Source organism: Vanellus vanellus, assembly GCF_965231255.1.
Source record: "Vanellus vanellus genome assembly, chromosome: 1".
NCBI classification, from domain to species: Eukaryota; Metazoa; Chordata; class Aves; order Charadriiformes; family Charadriidae; genus Vanellus; species Vanellus vanellus.
This window is the reverse complement of record NC_138905.1, coordinates 4,039,982-4,063,167: the sequence shown is the minus strand read 5'-3', so window position 1 is coordinate 4,063,167 and position 23,186 is coordinate 4,039,982. Positions and strand designations below refer to the sequence as shown.

The following is a 23,186-nucleotide window of genomic DNA, read 5'->3' as shown; positions in this document are numbered from 1 at the left end:
TCAGTAAAAATGGACTTAAGATTTTTGATAAAAATCTCAAACACTTAGTATAATTTATAAAGTCAAGTCCATAAATGGATCAGAAAGCACTTTGGCAATGTGATAATTCTGAGAGCTGGTCCATCTCCCTCTTGAAAACAGAAGTGTGGTTCAGGTAGATCACTTGCTGAAGTTGCGGGGTTACAAGCGCAGATCAGCAGCATTGATCTGATGTCAGTTCATGAGCCTGTGCTGCCTCCCAGGGAGATAACATGGTGGGTAGCAGTCCAGGCATTGGTCCAGCACGCGTACTTATGATTCATAGTAATATGAAACAAGCTTCGCATTTCAGGCATGACCTAGATTGCGTTTATTAGCTAGTCCTAAAATACAAGGTAAGATTTAGTAACCTTATTTATTTTTTCCCACAGTGGCTTAAAGAATGATTATAACAAAGAAACATTCACCTTGAAGCATAAAATTGATGAACAGATGTTCCCCTGTCGATTCATTAAGATAGGTAAATGCATTTTTTCAGCATTCTGAGTAGAAAATAATCTCTTCTTTTACTTGTGCCAATCTTGGCACTTGTGACTTCATTGTACTCAGGCAAAGTATCCACAATAGCTGTTCCATGTCGTGATCTTTTAGGCTGGTTAGATTGGAACACAGTGAAGTCCTGTTACTAAGAAATAATAGCTTCATAATTTAAATCGTGGGGAATAAAAGTGCAATACAGTCATTTTCAGAAATACAGATGTTGAGTCAATTAATTGCTGGAGAAGCTGCTTACTGTTCTACTATGAATTGCAATATAGAGCTTTAAAAAAATATATATCATTAAGTTAAATACCAGTAAAAGTTTGAGCATTGACAACTCTAGAGTTTGAAAAAGGTTGAAGTCTTATTGTTGAACACCCTTGCAGCACATAGAGCAACAGCAGTAGCCTTCCTTGTTCCCTTCCTGCTACTCTAATCATTAAGTCTCCTCTCTGGCTAAAGATGACATCCAGGGGAAAAGAAGAATTATGCCCTGTGATGTCCAGTCTTGTTTCTCTGGTGAAGCTTGTTAAAGGGGGTGCTAACCAAGGCTGGTTACTGTGACTTGTGATGGGAGCAGGTGAGGATCTCTCTTCCTTGCTTCATGCAGGCCAGAGAGAACAAGTGTCTTACAGTGGCTGTCAGTGATACTGCTTAGATTCAATCCAAGAATTTAGAGTCTTTCAGCTTTTTGTAGCTCAGTACGTTTGTCTTCACCTTCCTACCTACTGAGATAGTAAAAGAATGACTGCTTTTTAAACCAGATGTTTAAGGTCAAAGACAGAGCAAGGAGGCAGTTGCTGAAAAATGAGATAAGATCCTGTTGACTAATTTAGGTGAATTTAGGAGTGTTTTGAAGTGTTAAGTAATTTTTTTGCCAGGACTCAAATGATAGTGGCTGTGTAGGGGCTCCCCTTTGAGCTCTTTGCTTTAATACCTTCTAGTCAGCTTTCTGAATCTCCTCCCCTCGTGTTTGCCTGAGGAATCAAAAGCTTTGGGCTGGGATCAAGTAATCATTTGTATGCCATAAACGATGGTGTTTCCCATTCTTAGAGAAGTGGAGAAATTGGTTGTTCAGCTCACTGGGTTTGTTTTTTGGCTGTTTCTTTTGGAAGCGTCTGTAACACTTGGCTTTAGGAAACCTCAAAAGGAACAGAGGAATAGTTAAAGAGTTAAAGGTTGACTACATCAGGAAAGTTAAATTGACTTCTTTCTTAATGTCTTCTGAAGCTTCTAATATTAGGTTTTTGGGAAATGTTATTTTTCAATGTCTAAAAACCAGCAAGTAGTTACTGGAGGGCTAAAGGGGTGAATGGAAAGATTACTATCTACTTCTCTGATGTGTAAATTGTATTCCTGCAAAATTTGTTCTGATGTTATGAAGTGTAGCAGTAAGTTGAAACTTGTCAGGAAAGTGAAATGCTGATTAATTTCTACTACTGTTTTTGTGTTTTTGTATGAGTCGTATTAAGTTACATGCCTTGTTTTCTTGGGATGGGTTGCTCAGGTAGCAAGAAGCATTCTGTTATGTACATTAATACTAGATTTTATTTAACTGTCGTTTGCTCACTAGTTATGGTTTGAGATGAGTTTTCCTTTTTAGCCTTTTGTTTCTTAAGGCTATCTTATATGAAGAAATTCCTATACTAGGACAGAAATTAAAACAATCTTTTCACCAGGACCTAATAACCTCTAGTTGATGACTAGTGTGATTTTGTTTATGAAGTTGTGAGAATGTTTGTGTGTTTTTTCTTTTTCGATGAAACAACTGTAAAATAATGTTATGAAATTCTGTTATTTTTCAGATTCACAGCTTGAATGTTTTCAGTTTGTTAAAATTTCCAAGCTGCTAGCCAAAGTAACTCAAAATTTGAAATACTGTGCTGTGTTCCTTGTGATGCTGCCAGTAAACATGAGGCCAAAATCTGCCCTTTTGGACTCTTAGAGACTGACACCGCAAAAGTTACTGTTATCAGTGAGGTTTGCGTATTTGAGGAAGGCATTAGTTAGTTCGGCAGTGACTTCGATCAGGCATTTGCTTTATAATTCGGCAGATAAGCATTCTGACCTATACACCAGTGTTAACAACACAACAGGGAGGTGTGTATGGGAGGACAGGGCAGGAGGAACATGACATGGGTAGATCTGTGAGAGCGGAAAATATGTCCTACGACTTCCGTTGCTGACATATTAGAGGAAGTTTCAGACTCATAGAAAACAGAAGAAATAACTTCTTTCTCCTTTTATCAAGAGAAGACTTGCACTTCTTTCAGTTTAATTAGTTCAACTTCAGTTCCTTAGCACTGATATGCCCAGTTATACAGGCTTTTGACCTACTTGACAAGTAATTTTTACATTTCATGTAGCACCTCATTAAAGAACCTGGGAGGGGAAAGAAGATATTTATCCGGACAAAATATCGAAGAATAGTGTTTTTTATGTCTGTGAGAGTTGTTTATGGCTCTGTTTTTGTGGTTGCTCCAAGCAGAGATTTTTCTTTGTACTGTGTCCTTGAAAGCAGAAGGTGTTGTGAAGACTGATTGATTGCCATGAGAGAGCTTGAAGAAATGCTGGGTGTAATTTGCATGCCAGTTTGTTACTAGCATGGGAGTTTCTAACAAGGCTTCAAGATTTTTAAGCTTTGGTGTAATAGAAATGAGCAGTACTTTCTTTACGGATGTTTTCTGTATTTTTCCAAACATATGCTGTTTGTGTCTATACTGCCTGTAGATGAGGGACACGGAAATTAGCTTGAGAGGTATTTGAAATTATTGTATTGTGTTTAATGCCTCTACTACTGTCCTCTCTAGTATACAGGGTTGCAGTCCTTGCCTAGGCATAGCTTCTGATTATTGAGAAATATCCCCTGAAATCATCCTTGTGTGGGTAAAGAACTATTTAAGTGACCTAAATACCTTCTTCTTCTATTGAAGGGATATTGTTTTGGGTTTTTTTTAATATTTTTTTTTTCCGCTCTGCTGGGCACCTCTCGCTGTGGAGTGACACTTCTGCTGGTCTGAACAGTTGTGTGTTTCAAGATGGATTGCCATAATACATGCAGCAAAAAACCATGCTGACTGTCTTTATGGTAAAAACTGGAGGAATGCTGTAGCTTTAGGCTTCAGATTCAACACCTTCAATCGTAGTATATTTTCACCTCAAAGATATGTATGTGGGGGCGAAAAAGGCAACATAGCAAAGAGTAGATAGTGTAAGGTGTGGCCTCTGCAACTGTATTGCAGGATGGGATATACACTGGTTTTTAGAGGGGGATGTTTCTCAGCTCTTGCAGGGGCTCTAGTAGGTTTGTGTCTACCTTGGCTGCGGTGTGCAATCTCAAAGTGGGTGAAGGGGAGGACAAATAAAAACCATCCACTGGGAGAGGTGAGAAAAAGAAACAGAGTTGCACCTGGGATCCTAGACTGCTGTTACCTCCAAACTTTGTGCAAAAGTGAAAATAAGATTTGTGTGTCACCGTGATAAGTAATGCTTGTTGCTGTTTGGGTGGCTGTGTGACTCATTGCTGCACTTAGTGTCTCCTTCCAGGTCTAAGTTAAATTGTGGCTGCTCTAAGAGGAATTTTGTCTGAAGAGCTAAGCACATCTGTGGAGGCCTCAAAAAGGAGAGGGCAGAGGAAAGGATGAGAGGGGTCTCATTCGTGTAGCCTGGGAGCCAGGGAAGAGGTTCAGAAATGGGGAGATGATCCAGCGGGACACTTGATCTTTCCTAACTGGAATAGAAATCACATTACAGTTTCAACCCTTTGCTTTGTTTCTTTTCCTACCCCTGTGGAGCAGTTGAAAAAGATCAGGTTCCGTTTTCTCTGCCTGTGCAGCACTGGGGAAGCATTTACTTTGCATTCCCTATGCAACTTAACATCTGTGCTTTCCTTAAAGTAGATGATTGCACCATGAGAATCTTGATGTTAAAATCACCATTTTGGGTATTTTATTTCCTTCTTGTAAACAGGACTGTTGAAGCTCTGAGTTAACTTGGGAGGGAGGGAAGTGTTAGCAAGTTAGCTTTGCGGGTTTTTTTGTATTGATAGTTACACAGAATTCTTGTGCACATCCTGATATGTCTTTTGGGCTTTAGTTGGCTACCAAGATAAGAGGGTTAATTGTTAAATTTTTCCAGGAGAAGTTGGTATAAGTTCTGAGAATAACTGCAGGAAAAAAAAAAAAAAAGAGGTGGACACCTCTGCTGTTTTTCTGGAATGAGGTGGGAAGGTGATAATACTTGGGTTTAGTTTTTCACCCAGTGAACTCAATGTTATGAAATTGGCCTCAAGTTCACCATCAGGAAATTTACGGTCTCGGTCCATTTGAGGTGGTCTGTGGTTTTGTCCAGTGTTTTAGTACAAGAAGCTAATGGATAGGCTTTGATTCTTTATAGCTGAGCAAATACCAAATTTAACTTCAGATTCGTCTTGATCTGTGAGTTCAGGTCTGAAGACAGATCAAAGGTGTTACCCTTACATGTGGTATTTTGTCAATCTGCTGCCTTAATAGGTGGGATATCCAGGATTAAACTCATCTGTGTACTTGGATTTAAAAGTAGTAATGTTTTATGGTGTTAAGGTACCATATTGGCAGCAGTCATCTTGTGCAGAGGACAAAATTAAGCAAGAAAGAAGTTTCTTGGGCAGAGTGTATGCAATGTGAATGGAAGATGGGTGACTTGGTTTTTCTGACCAGGTCATTTCTCTGCTTTCTCCACAAACACGCACCTGCTAGGAACAGCTCTGAAAGCATCTTGCTTTGTATGCTGAACAACTAGTAGAAAGAAGCTGTTTGAATACGATGATTTCAGAGCTGTAACATATGAAGTACCTACTTAAGGATATTAAAATCAGTTAAGAAACGTGTATTCAAAGTCTCTTTGAATCTTCTCTAAAAATCTTTTCTCCTGGTGAGAGTTCTATGAAGCTGTCATGAGTCTTTACCAATAGGTTCGTAGAAATGCTCTTTAAAATTCAGTCATGCATTTGAAAGTTCGCTTTGTGCCCAAACACATTGCAGAAAAGAATAGATTTAGTTTGTTTGATGTGTAAATACGTAAGAACCTCTAAGAACTCAGGAACAACTTTAAGACAAATTTTGGTTTTTATTCCCTCAAGGAGTAGGTCGGAAAACCCTTAGTTCAACAAGTTAATCTCAGTGGTATTTTATAGTGGTTTGAAAGACAACAACCAATTTCTCTGTGGCGAAAATAGTTTCTGTGGAAGGGAGGAAGTAGTGGACTGCATGCTGTTGCTGGTAACTACTCATTCATCTCTAATACTATCTTTTCCTGTTTATCATCAGTTACAGTCAAATAAAAAGGAAACAAAAGTATTTGAAATGAAACCACTCAATTTCACTGCAGTTTTAAGGAGTCAGAGTTCATACTGTTTTTTGGGGACTGGGGTTGCTATGAAAAGCAAAACCAAGTTCTAACCTGCAGGTTAATCAATAGATCAGTGCAAGACCGTAGATGTTAACACAAAGTGGTAGAGAAGCCTTAGGTGAGAGGCTACAGAGTGTTTCACAGGTCATTTAATATTTTAAGTATGTTTGTTCCAATACACAGATAAAACATTATTAGCCAAAAAGCTGCATAGAGTTAAGCTTTAAAAAAATAAATTTGATACAGTTTTTAAATTGAAAACTTACAGTTTTCTATCCCTCCCTCCCTCCCTCTTCCACAATTTGCAGATGTTACTAATTTTGTAACAGTTAAAATACCCAAGCTTCTTGTCTTCACCATTAGGGAAAATAATTGTTGCTGACAAATGTGGAAATAAATGTACCATGAGGAGCAAATACTGTCACTAGTATGCTCGTGATTCCCATCCATGTCAAAGCTTGTTGCCTCTTTGAGCTGTTTTAAATGATAGTATTTTTGCTCTTTTGCTTTAAAGCAAGCTTCTGCTTTGTAATGATCTGATGTGTTAATGTCGCTTGGCACACGTGGCTTTAAATGACTGCTTTAACATGACGTAGTTGGTAATTTTCCTAAGTTTACTTAAATGAACTAGAACTTATGTCAGATCAGAAATACTGAATTTTGTTTAACAGTCTAAAGCATTCTGTTGAAATAGTACTATGCATAGCCTGATAAGACTAATGCAGTGGTTGTTTGATGTTTATGCATCCTTTTTTTTCCTTTTCCTTTCTTCTCCAGTTCCACTCTTATCCTGGGGACCTAGCTTCAATTTTAGTATCTGGTATGTTGAACTTAATGGCATTGATGATCCAGATGTGGTCCAACCGTGCCTCAACTGGTACAGCAAGGTAGGCCTGCATTTTAGGTGCCTGTTTGTTTGAAGATTTGTAGTCTCAGAATCTTGTGAAACTTCTCTTACTGGAATTACGTGACCTTTTCATTCCTTGAATATCAGCTATTAAAACAACAAACACGCATAGTTAAAACTCAAACCACATGGCTGACTTTGAGTGAATCTTTTTGAATTGCATCTGCTTGTTCTCTTAAAAAAAAAACAAGCAGCACAGACAACCCAACAAAACATCTCCCCAAAACCACCACCACAAAAAAATAATAGAACCTGCAAAAAAACCCCTGTTAGGTAGACATCACAAGAAAAACATAAAAGAAAGGAACACTGAGTCAAAGGGGACAATATTGGTAAAATAGTATTTGTATTGGAAGGGAAATTAATGTTAACAAAACCAGATTCCATTTCTCCCTCTTCTTGCCCCTTGATTAGTCATTCTTTTACTATACCGGTCCTTCTGTAGAGCTATATGTAAGCCTGGGGCCTTTTGGGTTGCGTATGCAGCTTTTGTTACAGGGTATAAAAATGAACTTGTTTTAAAGAGAATCCACATTGGTGTCTTTCCTGTTGCAGCTCCTTGCACTTCTGATGTTTCCCTCTTACTCTTTTTGCTGAATGCTCTTGAACAGAGGGGAGCTGATGCCACTGGACTATGAGATGAGATGATTTATGCCATTTGTCACTTTGCTAGACAGAAAGTTCAAAGGGTTCTAAGCATTATTTGTGTAAACTGTATTTAATTGAGTACAACAGATGCCTCTCCTGTGGGAGAGAAGTGCACATTGACAACCCAAATTCGTTTTGTTGCTGGTTTTTATGCATAGATCTTCTGGAACAATTTATGAAATTCATATTGTGTTACAGAGAAGATGTCCTTCCCAGCTGAATAAGACTGAGTAGTGGAGCAGCATATCTCTGCTTCCAGAAGGAAAAACTTAAAAGGGGATAAAAGTTGTGCGTGGTAGTACCGAGACTTTCTCAACAGTTTATATTTCTGCCAGAATGATAAAGAAACTTTATGGCCATGCTACCTTGCTCATACGTGCTTATACCAACTTCACAAGCTTTTTCATGGAGGATTTAAGAACAGCACTAACAGTTACAGTGGAAGTTGTCTGTAGCTGCTTTATGATTAAAGTGGTATTGTCGTCATTAGTCTGTTGATTACTGATGTCCAATTCTGAAGAGTCCAGTTGATAGAGGCTGCTGATGGTTTTCTGTGCTCCCTTCTGCAGCCTCTGCACATGGTGGTGTCTCTGGCATTTTTGACCAGTTGTTGCAACCAGGAAGCTCTGATTTTTATTTTTTTTTTGGTCATGAGCTGTCTGATGGTGATGTCAGCATCTGTTTTGTTTGGTTTCATCCCATGGAATCGACACTTTCATGGTCAAGCGTGCATGTAGTGACAGCTTCTTCAAGGGGTGCCAGTATTGTTTTTCTAAAGCTTGGAGCCCTAAAGCAGCAAGGCAGAGACTTAGTCATGATTGTTTGGGCTCTACTAGGATCAGTTGCCAAGTTTTTGGTGATGAGTGCATGTCTCACTGATGTTCTTCTCTCTCACAGTCCTGAGAGGCCACTGTTGCTGGTTCCACATAGGAGGATGTGTATTGACCCGTATTTGGGGAAAGGCAGAAAGGTTGACTTGTTTCTTGTAGTTCTTTGAGATGGTGTGAATATTTTCTGGCATGTTCTTGGAAGTCTCAAAGGCTTTGAAATCTAATAATTCTTCACTGCCTGAGACATCTGATGAGAAGAAGGTTCTACATGAAGCTACCCAGCCTTTTTGTTGTGCGTGCTTCAACCAACAAAACCTCCCTTTCTTGAAGGCAGTGGAGTTGGGGGTAACAGATAAGGAGTCAAAGCAGCAGGCATGTTCCTCAGTTCCCTCCCTAGCGCTTTCTCCTTGCCATCCTGCTCAGCCTATTGCCTCCTGGAAGCCTTACAACTTTGCTTTTACAGAAGAGTGGGCATATTTTAGCAACAAAGTGGCAGTTTATCAGTGGCTATCACTTTTGTTTTCAATAATAAGCACTTAAATATACTAGTATATTTGACAGTGTTAATATCTTAGTCTCGTGCTCTTGCTATGTTTTTAACCATAGGAATTATTTACAGCTTCAAAGCAAAGCTATTATTTGGGTTGTCATCTCCTTAAACCTGTATGACAGCATTTAAAAAGGAGCCTTTTATATACTTTTTGTACACCTTTTGCATAGAAAAGCTTTTTACATTTAACCTCTGAAGTACTACTATGGTGTCACTTTAATACAAACTTTTGTATTCCATCGAGTGACCAACCTGCATCCAACAGTCTGTAAGCCAAGTCTATTAGTCATGAGAGGCTCCATGGAGATACACCAAGTCTGAGTTTTGCCTAACATCTGAACTGGAGGAGCTGAAAGTGCAGAAGCTGGTTATTACTGGTGTGCAGCTATCCTTTTGCTGGCTATCCCTTTGAGCACAAAGAATCTAATGTAGGTTTGGCCTTGACTGATGTAAGTGAACATTTGTTTAAAGACAGTGTCTTAGGTATCTCTTAAGAAAAAAAAAAAAAAAGATTTTTTTTTTTCCAATGTGCTGTAAATCTCTGTTTTAGCTTTAATATTCCTTTGCCACAGTCTTGCATTTTTATCAGTACATGTCCTTGGCCTTTTTCATGTGGGCTGGGAACTGATTTTCTAAAAATGCATAGTTCTGGCTATTTGCAGCTGCGAAATACTGATGGATTAAGAACTAAAAATATAGCACATGGCCGTGTTTCTTTTTAGCTGCTTCAGTTTGAGATTCTTGCTATAGAGCCATTATCTCGAGAGTACTAGTTTTTGTTGAATGTTAGTGTTAGTTTCAGGTTTTCAGAAAGATTCCGTTCATTTAAATACCATAAACTTGACTTTTAGCAGTGGTGTCCATTTAAGAGTAAAATCTTTTGTCTGTGATTTGACCAGTCTTATAGATGCTTAAGTTACATTTGCTTTTTACCACAGTAGATGTGTGTTAAAGATAGAAATTGAGATATTTTTTTTTTTCTTGAATGCCTTAGAATTCAGGTTTGAAAAGTCTTTTTAAAACAAGTGGTTCTGCTACTTACCAACTTAAGAATCTGTTACTTACGTGTATTGTTAGCAGCTCTGAAAATGCTGCGGATGATTTGGTAGGTTAACAGCATAAGCTGTAGCTGTTCCATAGAGTTCACTATTTCCTCACGTTTCTGTGCCTGGATGTTTGACCCAGTGTGGGTGTCTCTAGCCTTTCTCACCCCTTCCCACAGCTGAGTGGGAAACGGGCAGGTTTGGCTCACCTGTGGTATGAAAGCAGGGGTTCTGCTGGGGAATAGTTTGAAAGTAAGTTTGGCGTGCGCGTAAATCCTCTCTGCCATTGATCCGAAACTCTCTCAGACCTGCAGGATTTGGGGTCAGCCCTGCCCTTCTGCCTTTGCATTGCAGGAGCAGTGGTCATTGCAAGTATTCCTGTTCTTGTGGCTTTTTTTTTTTTCTTTTTGCTTCTAGAAAAGCTGTGACCTACTTTACTCTTCTAAATTATTTTGTTATGTAAGAGTCATACAATCAAATTACGTAAGGCTGATAGCAAAGGCTTTTTCCTGCTCTGTCCTCCGCCTAGGCCTCGAATGGCAGGGCCAAGCAGATGGGGGGGAAATGATGGTCGCTCCAGAGATCGGGGATGCTGTGCACTCTCTTCTTCTATGCTTATTAAATTGGATAATATCAAGTTGTATAATTTCTATACTGTTGGAAATTAAATGCCTGCACAGCTTTTAACGTCTTTCATACAGCTCTCCTCTGTAAGCTCTTGAGCAATTTGTACAGCGTGTGTAAGAGATCCTGCTTCTGTCTCCCAGCAGGTTCACGGGTATCTCCCAGCAGTGCTGGTAAAAGAAAAATCTACATGTCTCATAGGTTTTCTTGTGTTCCAGTAGTACCGTGAACAGGAAGCCATTCGCCTTTGCCTAAAGCATTTTCGTCAGCACAACTACACTGAAGCTTTTGAGTCGCTGCAGAAGAAAACCAAGATTGCTCTGGAGCACCCTATGCTGACAGACCTGCATGACAAACTGGTGTTGAAGGGAGACTTTGATGCTTGTGAAGAACTGATAGAAAAAGCTGTGAATGGTAAGAGAATCAAAGGGGTTTGGTATATTAAAAAAAAAAAAAAAAAGCATTGAAATGTTACTGCTTTGAATGTTAATGTACTTAGTAGAATTGGCTAGTCCATATGCTATTTCATATCTACTGTGGTGTACCGTGAGCTTTTGGACTTTTGAGTATGTATATGATGAAGGCTAAAAATTCAGCCATGAAATCTCTTATCACTGCTACTTTTGGAGTCTCTTTTCCCCAGAGATGATGATGTGGTGCACTTAAGAGTGGGTAAAGATAAGTTCTTCATGTAAGCAGTTGGCAAGCCGAAGGTGGACTTAACTATAAGAAAAGTCACTGGAGTGGTGAGTAGGGAAGCATAGATCTTGAGTTCTCAGTAGTTATTTATATCATGGTTTCTGGTTAGAGCTTGCCACCTAGTTGCTGTTTCAGAGGAAGCTTACAGCTGTATTTGAGTGAGAATGCTGTCTTGCTTATAGGGAAAATAGTCCTTGGAGAATGGTGTAGAAGTTATCATAGTGACTGGAGGCAGAGCCTGTCTTCCCTTGCAGAAGAGGACATTAGCAGCCGCTTTCATTGTAACTACTATTACTTTTTTACTTGGAAACTTTCAACGTAAAAGCACGGTGTGTGAACAGCTCTGAACTCCTAAAATGGGGGAAATGTACTTTCTGTTGACAGAATGGGATACAGAAAGAATTAGGTTATTGCACTGAAGTGTCTTTGAAGACCTGTGCGGTGGTTTTGGATCACAAGCTGATAAACAGAGGTACTCTTGGCTGGGGGTGTAGTGCTTTTTTGACTACGTGCGGTTGCTTTTCATGGGAAACTTGTACTGGCATGAGAAGAGAACCTTCTGTCTGGTGCCAGTAGAGTTAGGGGCTTAGTGAACCAATTTCATGGATGTCTGGCACCAGGGAAGTTTTTTCTAATTCTGGACTAATCAGTCATTTTGTAATATCTTTTAGATAGATGCCGGTAACCTGCTTGACTCCATCAGTGTGATTTGTACCACTAAAGTTGCAAGTGGTTCTCAGGATATGATAGAAACAATAGCTTTAAAATCAAGGATTATCTTCCATGAAAATCACCCTCCTTTGTGAGGAAGTTGTTCAACCAAGCACAGTGTTAAGGAACTTATTGCAACAGGTTGTCAAAAATGGCAGTAAATGGCTTTCTATGGGTTTTGGCTCAACGTTTCTCAACTATATAGACAGGACAGCTGTGTGCTGCCCTGGGCTGAGGTCCCTGAGCAGCTACAAGCATTGAGGCTGAGAATTTGTGGCCAGCAGGTCGAGGGAGGTCATCCTTCCCCTCTACTCTGCTCTGGTAAGGCCGCATCTGGGGTACTGTGCCCAGTTCTGGGCTCCCCAGTTCAAGAAAGACGGGGATATGCTGGAGAGGGCCCAGCAAAGGGCTACAAAGGTAATTAGGGGATTAGAACATCTCTCCTATGAGGAAAGACTGAGGGTCTTGGGTCTTTTTAGTCTAGAGAAAAGAAGATTGAGGGTGGATCTTATTAATGCTTATAAATACTCAAAGGGAGAGTGCCAGGGGATGGGAACAGGCTTTTTTCAGTGGTGCCCAGTGATAGGACAAGAGGTAACAGGCACAAACTTGAACATAGGAAGTTCCATCTTAACCTGAGGAGGCACTTCTTTACTTTGAGGGTGGCAGAGCACTGGCACAGGCTGCCCAGAGAGGTGATGGAGTCTCCCACTCTGGAGACATTCCAAACCCGCCTGGACGCCGTCCTGTGCAACCTGCTGTAGGTGACCCTGCTCTGACAGGAGGGTTGGACTTAGATGATCTCCAGAGGTCCCTTCCAACCCTGACCGTTCTGTGATTCTGTAATTGCCAGTGTTCATCCTCGCCCTCCTGAGACAACGTAGTGTTGTTGGCTGGGATGGGAGTGCGAACAGCTTCCTGCAATGCAGGGGCATTTTGCAACTGGCAGCTGCCTCCTGAATCTTAACGGTGAGTGAGGGCTGCAGGATGAGAAAGCAGCAGGGAGCTGTGGCTGGCTGTTAACTGTCTTTGCAGCGTTTCTCAGACTTGAGTGCCTGGGGAGAGCTGATGAGCCCACCAATATGAGGCACGATCTGCTGAGAGCCAGAGGGGTGCTATATGCTTATGGTGATGATTTTATCAATGCCTTGGTCTGCTGCCTTGGCTATGGCTTAATCTCATCAGTGCCTAGAGGCCTTCATCTTTCCACTTCATTGCAGGCTGTAGTAGATACTTTCTTGAATGGAATTTCACTAGAAGTCAAGAATTTGCTGAAAAAGTTCCCTCAAAAATGGACTTCTTTTTTTTCGTGGCAATAATGAAGTGAATATTTCTGGCCTCATTTTTTGAGCTATTATATGTTAATTTCTTTTACTACTTAATATTTAACATACTGCATTTATTCTATCCAGCAGTTTTCCCCTAGGACTTGAGCTGAGATAGTGTTTCTGTTTCCCCTTGTATCTTGAGAGTGGCGTTGCTGTCTGCAGTGCTCAGCTTTTCTAGGAGTGGAAGTACTGGCAAAGGACTTGCCTGGTAGAAAACTGTAGGACTTGTGCTGTCTGACTAATGGACGCTTGCTTCTTGTCAAATTTGATGTGCGTAATCCTGTTTCCCTGGTTCTTTTAATTATATTGCTTTTTGGAGGCTGAGGAACTCAGCATTGCTTAAGCAAACTAGGGAAACGCTGTAGCTTGTCTTATCAATCCTTTTTTGTTCCAGCAAGTACAGAAGTAAGTATTTCTAGTAACAGACTGTGGATAACTTAGCAGGAGAGTCTTCAAGTAGCATCATTGTTTTGTCACTGTGTCTGAGGGACAGAATAATATGCGTAAGGATGTTTATATTGCTTCCTTTTAATCCAGAACCTGGCTAACTTAAGTCAAATGCCAGAGTACGCATCTCCCATTCCTCCGTTGCTCATTCTTAATGATTTTACTTGTCTTTGAATACATTAACCTTCCTTCCCCCATCCTGCAATTCTTTATGCTCTCCTTGTACCCATTTAAAGCCCTGTTGTCTCCCAGCACCTGCCAGAGAGAAGTGCTATCTATCCTGAGACACTGAGGCTGTATCCCATATTTGCTTTAAACTGACACAGCTACTGGGGTTTACTGACTGGATCAATCCTGCCCTTACTCAGGACAGTGTGTCCCTGGCCCCTTGCTTGCTGGCACTGGTGCTTGTGCTGCCACATGGCAAACCAGGTCAAGGAGCTGATCGGGCTATGATGGGAGAGAGGATGGGACAAACCCCTTCTGATAGCCACAAAAAACCTGAAACTGCAGCTGGAATAGTTTCTCTGGAGTTGTACAAGAGTGACAGTCAAGTCAAGGTGTGGAATGTACCTGGTATTTAACAGCTGAATCTTTCTTCTTGGTAGCATGAGAATAGATGTTTTCAGCCTTCAACATGTTCTGCTATAGTATTGCTACCATCTGCTCACTTTGGTCCTCCACAGTTACCTGTCCTTCCTCGGTTCTGCATCTCTTTCAAGCTCCTCTGGTTGAAAGAGGCTCGTTAGCACCCAGGATTTTACCATTTAATTTCTTAGCAGCTTTGTTGTGAAGTGTCTATAGCTTGCTGCTTAGTCTCTAAGGTGTGGGTGTTCTTACGACTGAACACCTCTCTGAATTGTTGTTTTCCCAAATAAAAGCAGATTAACTTTGGTCCTGTGTATGGTCCGTGTAGTGTAGTTGAAGTGTAGAGTTAATTGAGATACACAGATCTTTAAATTATCCCTGAAATCATTCAAAGAGCGAACTGTTCTGTAACAGACTGGACATGAATACTTGAACTTCTGACCTCTCGCTGATCTGAGAGTTCATTGCCTTAAAGGAACAAACAGAAGTGCAATGAGGGTGGCAGGGATACTGCACGCTCAGTTCAGCCTGAAATGTCTTCTGTAGAGGCTAATGTTTGCAGTGGTAGGTATTTAAAAAATGAAATGCAATGCATCTCTTGCAGGCTATTTCCATAGGCTTAGTCATGTAGAAAAAGAGTAGGTGGTCAAGAATTAATGCTACAGAGCTAAACTCTTGTTCTTTTGCATTGCTAATGATGAACGCTGTCTTCCACCTCACATCACCAGATGATTTCTTTTGAGAGCTCAGTGGCAGGCAGCCACACTTTTCCCGCAGATTCTTTTGACTTGTGCATTACACTTAGAAAATGGGCAAATAGAAACTCTGGCAGCTGCCTGACTTCCTCTCAAAAATAAAAGGTTCCCTAAATCTCAGCTGGTTCACAGACTTGGTTCAAATGCTTCACATTTGGATTCATTCCTATAGCTTTCAGACGGCCTATATTATTGAAGAAAAAAATCTGCTTAATATTCCTACAGAGAGTATGCAGAGTGCAAATTACTTAGCTGAACTGTTTGCAGCTACTGTAGATGTAGAAAGCTGTTTGAAGTGGATTGAAGATCTGCTAGCTTCGTATTGGTATTCTGGGGACCGAGGTGTTCCTTCTGGCAGTTCCCGTGTCAGTACATGATACGTGTTTATCTGTTGACAAGTTGGCCCCTGACAAACAAGAAGTTGTGATGTACAGCCTGCAGGCTTGAATGTCTCCCAAATCTCGGGATGCACAGGAACAGTTGTATTCTCCTGGAAGCTCTAGACACACATGTATACCTTAATTTTACCATCAAATATGTTTGGATTCAGGTCTGAGAAAGTACGGACACTGGCTTGCTGCTCTGTAGTACTGGGATATATGGAGGGGAGAGGCCTGCTAGGGATCCAAAACCTATGGTAAATAGATGGTAGGGTTTGTGTAGAAGACTCATATCTCGTAGGGATTTGAAAGCAAACCTTGTTTCATTTTTGTTAAGAAGAAAGTATAAGACAGTATTACAGCTTTGAGGCTGGAAAAAAATTTGTGTGTACCTTGTTGTTCCCATGTCTTGAGAAAATTGTCGAATAATGGCTGGTTTTTTATCTGGTGTCTGTATCTTTGTTTTCTGCTTCAGCTTTTCTTTGGAAAGATTTTTGTCACTACAAAAACCTTAGTCTGTTTAGGTGCTTTGGGTTTTTTTTCTTTGGTTCAAGAAAAATCTTAAAAAAACAAGCCCCAACACCCAGAAATTATGGGCTAAATGCCACTCTGACGTTTTTTCGGCCATTGGCAGTGAAGTGAATAGATTTTAGTAATCCTGTCAAGAGGTGTGTGTTGTCTCAAAAGAAACTTTTACATGTTCCTGATTGGCTTCAGCAAGTTAAATATTTTTGTCCACAATGTTTGTCCTAATCCTTTCTAAGTAACCTGTAATTGGCTGACAAAATAAAGGCTTTGCTTATCAGGGAGGTAGAATTTACTAAGCTTTAACCACTGTGAACTTCATGTTGTTACATCCAAAATGCGTCACAACTTGCTGCGAAGGGTTTGAAAATAGTACAAAATAAAAGTACTGGTTTTGGCCGTAATTTTAGAGAGTAAACATGGACATTGAAATGAGAGGCCTCCTGAGTGAAGGAAAAGACTTCCTTTAAAAACTTGCACTTAACGCTTTTTTTTCTACAGGAGTCTTGAAATTTATTTTAAACTACTGATTCATTGGAAACAGCTGACAAACCTGAGCAGGCCTAGATCTGATCTTCAGAGCCTTGCAGAAGCTTTGGAGACCTTTTGGTCAGCAGTGCTGCCCTGGCAAGAAACAGGAGCAGTGCGCTAGAATAGGTCTGGCATCAGATATGGAATCCACCTAGAAATCCTCCCTTTTTTTCCCCCCAGTGATGTCAGACAGGTGGTGATTCAGCTTTCAAAACAAGCTGCTGCTGGTTTGCAGTGCAAGTAGAATGAATGTGGAACTGCTCCCAGCAGAAAGAAACATTTCTGGGAAGCAAGCTGGAGCATTTCCAAACCAATGTCCCATGGAAGACAAGAAGCATTATTAAAAGAGGCTGAAGGCACAGTAGGGGAGAAACGTCACATCTTGACAAGTGCAGCCTGTGGGTGTTGAGCATGGGAGAGAGGTTAAATCACCCTTTCAGATCATATGTGGTGTAATTCATCCTCTTGAGCTATTTATGTCCAATTATCTATTGGCTGCCATAGGGATAAATACAGTTTTGCATTCTGTCTTGAAGACCAAATGCTCTAATGATAACCAAAAGGCTGGATTTCTGTCTAGGTTTGTGGCTAGAAAAATGTGCCTGAGTCAGTATGGGTTTCTTACAGCACATGCATTTGTTCTGTTGGAAGTTGGCTTTTCTGAATCAGAATTCATGAGATCTCATGCTTAAAGCCTCACACGTCTTGTCCCAACTTCATAAAAGCTGAAGAAATTGGCATTAGGAACCCTACTCTTAAGACCAAAATAAAATGCTTTTCTATATATGTTGAGCACCCTTTTGGCTTTCCTCAGTTACCTAATGCCTAGGAGAGAGCTGGTGTTTTTGGCTCTAAGAAATGTGACAGTAAAATCTGCCCTGCTTTCACAGAGTGTTTAATTTGAAAAACTTGCAGAGCTGAGTTTATGAAATTTGAAAGCAGTTTTGTATTTTAAGACCAAATTCAGCACCTTTCAGGAGCTCTTGAGTGCCCTTATTTTCCTATTAGATGGTCTCTAAATAGAGTATTCATCTTCTCCCAGGAAGTACTTGCTGGCTTGGGTTTTAATTAAAACCTGGATTTTGGTCATGACAAGCTACAAGATGCCAGGAAATGCTTTAAAATAGTCTCTGAAAATCATGTTGTGATTAATAAAGATTTTACCTTTTTGTAAATAAATAAGGATATGTGCAGTAAGGCTTATTCTTTTTTTTTGTCTGTATGCTTACCAAGGGATTTTCTATAAATAGAGTAAATCACAATTTGTTAAGTTCTTGCCTCAAAGCCACAATTACTGGGGTCGGAAGAACTAAAAACTATTAGATACAATTCAGTAATTTAATTTTTCCTTTCTCTGCTGGGGAATGTAAAACTGATTCCTGAGCAAGTTTGCCGAGTACCATTCTACGAAAGAGCATAGCTGTTAGGTGGTTATGGACCCCTGAATGCATCCTGCATCTGAGTGGTGTATGTGCAATGTACTGTTTCAATACAAAACTGTGTAAATCTGTCATTCCAGTCCTCAGTCTGCTTGTGGTAGTTATTACTGTACTAGTGATGTAAACTGGGTGTCTGAACTCCCATTTTTTTCAGGTAATGCATAAATGTGGAACAAATGCTTGTCACGAAGAACTAGTGTCTTGAGATGGTGGGGTGATGGGTGGGATGTAGCCAGGTGAGCAGTGGTCAAGAGGCTGGCCAGTAGTCTGATAGTTTGTTGTGCCTCCAGAAGGTAGGGTAGGTTTTATAGAGGAGACATTTGAAGAACAATAGCAACAAGTTCCCCAAATGCTTGCTAAGCCCTTCCCAGACTTGAAGAGCGGTCCCAGAAAGTGTGGGTGTTATGAATCTCCTTTTCAAAAAATTAACATTTGTGTGATAGACTGATAACACGTAATCAAAATTAGGAACTGACCTCTCTATGCTGAAGAGGTGAAATTTGGTAGTTGTGTGGAGGGAGAGAGGAAGGCACAAGGAGAATGTGGATAGAGTGCTGGAGTTAATGCTTCTTACAGAAATGCTGCAGTTGGCATATCTGGCCAGTGACCTAATGCGTCTTCTGTTTCTCTTCTTGCTTAACCCTCTGAAGAGAATGTAAACTATTACTTTGTTTTTCATCCAGTGCTTGGTTGTCCTATATCGTAGCATTTAAACAATCTGCTTTTCTTCCTTTTTCTTCTTAGATGAAGCTCCAGAGATGCTGCCTGACCTAGTTTTAACTTAACATGTACTAAAATGGTTGAATTTTACATGTACTGGCAACTTTCCTTTTGCTTAAATAAGGGGGAGGGTTTCTATTCTTAATTAAATACACCACACCGGAGATTTATAGACAATTGGCATGACCTGACAGGCAAACTGGGTAATTCTTGATTGATCTAGTAACGAGTATTCTTTTTATTTTAGTGCTTATACACTTAGTTCATTAATGAGTTTAACAAGCTAACTGACATACATAGATAATTTAGTTAAAGTTAGGACTTCGGAGTAGCACACTGGATTGTGCTAGGCTGAAGTTACCTGCATTAAAAGTGATTCTACTGTAGTGGAAGTAGAAATGTTTTATACAGCAAATTTTTTGTTTTGCAGATGGCTTATTCAATCAGTATATCAGTCAACAAGAATACAAACCTCGCTGGGGGCAGATCATCCCGAAAAGCTCCAAAGGTAAGGACATTTCTTAAGATATAACCCATGTACTGCCAGTTCTGTCTTCTTCCTTTGACGATATTGAGCCAGAAACTGATGCAAGAAAGTGTCCTCTAGGACAGTTGTTCTAGGGAATGGTTTCGTCTAAGAAAAATCTGCATTTGTCTGCAAAGTCAGTGAAATGCAACCTGGTTTCTGGTTGAGTAAGGAACATTACAGGAACACTAGCTGTAACTTCAAGGATAGCTAATCAGTTTAGAAACAAATCTCAGAAAATAGGGTAAGCATGAGAGCAGTTACCTGTATGACTGGATTTAACACATGGAGTCAACTTAAATGTGCAGCAAAGACTGGCAAATAAAGACATTATCTTAACAGGGAGTATTTTAAATTTCAGATGCATCTTTTGAAGTCATGGTCTGTTATACAGTAAATCTAAACTGCAGAATCTTTTTCCATTACTTGCTGTCTTGAGAGGAGACTCGTAGCAGCAGCGTTGACTACAAAAATCACTGTCATACAGCAAATGTAGGATTCAAGGTTATAATTGCCAAATGTGGAGTACTGTACCGAAACCTCTTGGGAAGGATTCTCTATGAATACAAGCAGATTTCTCTTCCAGCAGAATGTGGGTTATCTTTCTAATGTTACTTCCCATAGATGATACCTGTCCTGAATGCTTAAGAAATCTAAAGTGGCTGGAAAGCTGCTTTAATTGGACAGTTGGAATTCTGTTGTATGTGGGAATAAGTAACTGGTGCAAAGCTAGCGATGCTATATCTATACCATGGACTCTTGGCTTCCATCCCACGGGTACATTGCCCTGTCATTTGAGTATCAGTTCTCACTGCTCAGCCTTCAGGCAGCTCTCAGGTGGAGAGAGGTGGAAGGGGAGCAAAAGGTTGTCTGTGTCTTCTCCATTGGAGAGCTGCAAAGATAGCTCAGACCTCATTTGTGTGGACCTGCATGCTTCTGGAGCTCTCTCAAACTCCTTTCCAAGGCTCTCAGAATTGCAGTAGAGTATTGTATTCACTTTAGCTATCTGTACTATCAGTCACCAGATAATTCAATATAAAACTCTGTACAATTTTGTAATGCATAGAAGAATACTACCTGGAAAAAGCGTTGTGCTAATGTTTAGAAAACGGTAAGTAACTAAGTTGCTCTGCTTCCATACAGTATTTAGGCCATACGTGAGGTTGTATTTTTCTTTGGTTTAAAAATTTTATAATTGAAAACTCTTCCCTCCCTCCTCTTTTTTTTTTAAAGGTGATGGGGAAGACAGCCGACCAGGGATGAGAGGTGGCCATCAGATGGTTATAGATGTTCAGACAGGTGAGTAGTTGCTAAATTTCTTAACTAAATTATTTAATCAGATATTTTCAGATAAATATGCAAATGTATTTTTCTTCAGAGACAGTCTTAACTACAGGTTTTGAGGAAAAAAAATTCATTTTTTAATAGTCAGGTTAAATACTCGGCATTCTCTCTGGAACTGGACTCCAACTGCCTTTCCCACCCCGCTTCTTCCCTGTTAGTTCTGTGTTACTCCTTAGTCAATGTCTTAACTAAGAAACCAAGAACAATTGTTTTTAATTTTTTGTCCCTCCTACCCTCTTTGAACAGGAGCTTAAACAAGAGAAGAGAAATTAGGGATGATTATTTCCCTTATCTGCTCCATACTATGCTCTTAAGAACAGTGCTCAAGCAGTAGATCTTATGTCTTGAGACATTCTTTGTATTTTGGTTGGAGTGGCTTCTAATTTCCACAGTGTGCAGGGACGTCCTGTTAAATAAAATTTGTTAGACTTTTTTTTTGTTTATAAAAATGTTTCCTATAGCAGTTTAAAGAATGGTTCAGCCTCTGTTTCAAAGAGCCTGCTGAGAAAAGAGAAGGGGGAGGGTATAAGTAATAGTTCTGGTGATTGTTGTTCTCCGTAATTTTCTATATCTTGTCTTGCTTTATTTAATCAGATTTCTGTGGTACGTCATTCCTTACTAAAATAAGGAATGCATCTGCCTGCATCTTTGCTAAATAAATGATCTGTATGAGTAAAAGACGTGTTCTTAGGAAAGAAGAAAGAAGATCAGGGTGTGAGTAGCAGAGAGGCGTATAGGGTGGCATTGAGGGGAGCTGGCAAAAAATTACCATTGCCATATCTGTTGTGGTCATATGGATGGGGACTGAAGCATGTGACAGGATAGTACCTTCAAGAGTAATTTGCTAAGTCACAGTGAACAAGCAAAAATACAGCACGAGCTACAGTCTTTGGCTTGTACTCAGTGTAGTTACTACTGTAGAGGAAGCACTCGAGATATTTTGTATATGGAAGCAAACGTTTTTTTTTGATCGAAGAGATTTGAGATTCATTAGAATAAAATGCTGCGGGAGGATTGCTGGTGTTTGCCTACAAAAGAAGCTGTGAACGCTCCCTAGTGGCCTCGGCGAGTAAGTAGACGGCGGCTGTTTCACAAGCACGGCAAAGAAACGTACGGCTTGTCAACTTGGAAATGACAGCCCTTTAGACCTCCTGCAAATAATAAAATTATGGTAGTGTGAGTCTTCGTTTCCATTCTGGTTGGTTGTCTTAAGTCCTAGGAAGTTTATCTCTGCCTTTGACTTAAGGTTTCATGCTGCTTTCACAAGGCAATAAAAAGCGTCAGTATCTTTTTTTTACTTGCACAAAATTAGCTGGAGCGCACCTACAGTGCACTCCCAGTATGGACAAATGGATCTTTCTGCCATGCTAGTCCCTTTTGTGCTACAGCTCTATCCAGTGGTGGAAGGATACCTTCAGAAAGTTTCTCTGTGGCGTATTTGGGAAGTTGCCTTTAGTTTTGCTTCCAGGCCCACTGAGGCTTGTGAAAGGCTAAATGTTTTTGAGATTAGCAGTTTTGCCATTTAATTTGGCTGATGAACAGGCCAGGGGAAGTTCCTGGTGCTGCGTCTTCTTAAAACCAGCTGTTGCTGGTTGCTTGAATTATCCGTTTGAATACAGGTAGTGTTTAATGAGACTGTGGGAATTTGGGCAGTTATGTCAGCATGTGTTTTACAGACTGGAGCTGTAAAGCTCCCTGGCTAACCTTGAGCAAATCTAGTGTTAACGGCAAAAGGAGCTGCAGCGTACACTTTCCGTCAGACAGCCCCCCCTTCCTTACGGACTTGAGTGTTTTTTTTCAGAAGTCTTTGAAACCTGAAGAAAAATAAGCTCACTTTGCATTCCTTGTTAGAGAGGTGAAAATATACATTCAAAAATGAATATTTTCTTCAAACTTAATCTTTTCTAAAAGAAATGAAACAGCAAAATCGTATACATAGGAGGTTCTGAAGTTTCATATCACATAGAATAGGTCTTGGAAACAAATTTTAACCTCCAGTACCCAGAACTGCTGTAGCTATAACTGAACTATAAATGGTTTTACTTTTTGATTAACCTCAAGGAAATATCAACTGGTTATTACTGACTACAAAAATGTAAGTTTATTTTTACTAGGTTTTGTAATAGTACTATGTCTGCTGGACAAACATGGGTTAGTGTCAGGATAGAGGATATGGGTTGGTGAGTAGTTGAGCTAGGTCTCATGTTGCCGATGGTGGGTTGATTCACTGAGACTCTGTTTATGCTCTGTTTCAGGTAGAATGGAGTTTAACTTGGTCTTAACTTGAGCCTGTTTTGCCTTCCAATTAGGGTAGGCTGAAAGTAACTGAAAGCCATTCTGGCATCTCTGCTGGCAACCAGTAACTTGTGCTGTAGCTCATTTCTATCTGATGTTCCCACTCTTAATACCTGCTGCAGCTGTCTTAGAATAAGTGTAGTGTTCTTGGTGCTTTGAAAAACTTTTAAAGCTTTTTGAAACGAAAGCACAGGCATTTGGGGATACAGAACTGAGAATGCAGCCTAATAGATTCCTATATGAAAAAATCTGGGAGTTGCTGATTCTCACAGTGTCTTCCATGCTTTTAATCGTATTAACACTCGTACTGGAATGACTCTGGATGGCAGAATTAGGAAGTTGTTTTTGGCATGCATATGCACAAACATTTAGTAAGAGGCATTCCCGGT

At 40.1% G+C, this 23,186-nt stretch overlaps 1 protein-coding gene across 1 annotated transcript in view; it reads left to right on the top strand.

Moving 5' to 3' along the window:
* Positions 1–23,186, top strand: part of MKLN1 (muskelin 1) — a 100,158-nt gene that overhangs the window by 23,970 nt on the left and 53,002 nt on the right. Inside the window, exons 4-8 of the mRNA XM_082493680.1 lie at positions 411–499; positions 6,685–6,794; positions 10,731–10,923; positions 19,063–19,140; positions 20,392–20,457. Of these exons, the coding sequence (XP_082349806.1) occupies positions 411–499; positions 6,685–6,794; positions 10,731–10,923; positions 19,063–19,140; positions 20,392–20,457 (536 nt within the window). The remainder of the gene's footprint in view (positions 1–410; positions 500–6,684; positions 6,795–10,730; positions 10,924–19,062; positions 19,141–20,391; positions 20,458–23,186) is intronic.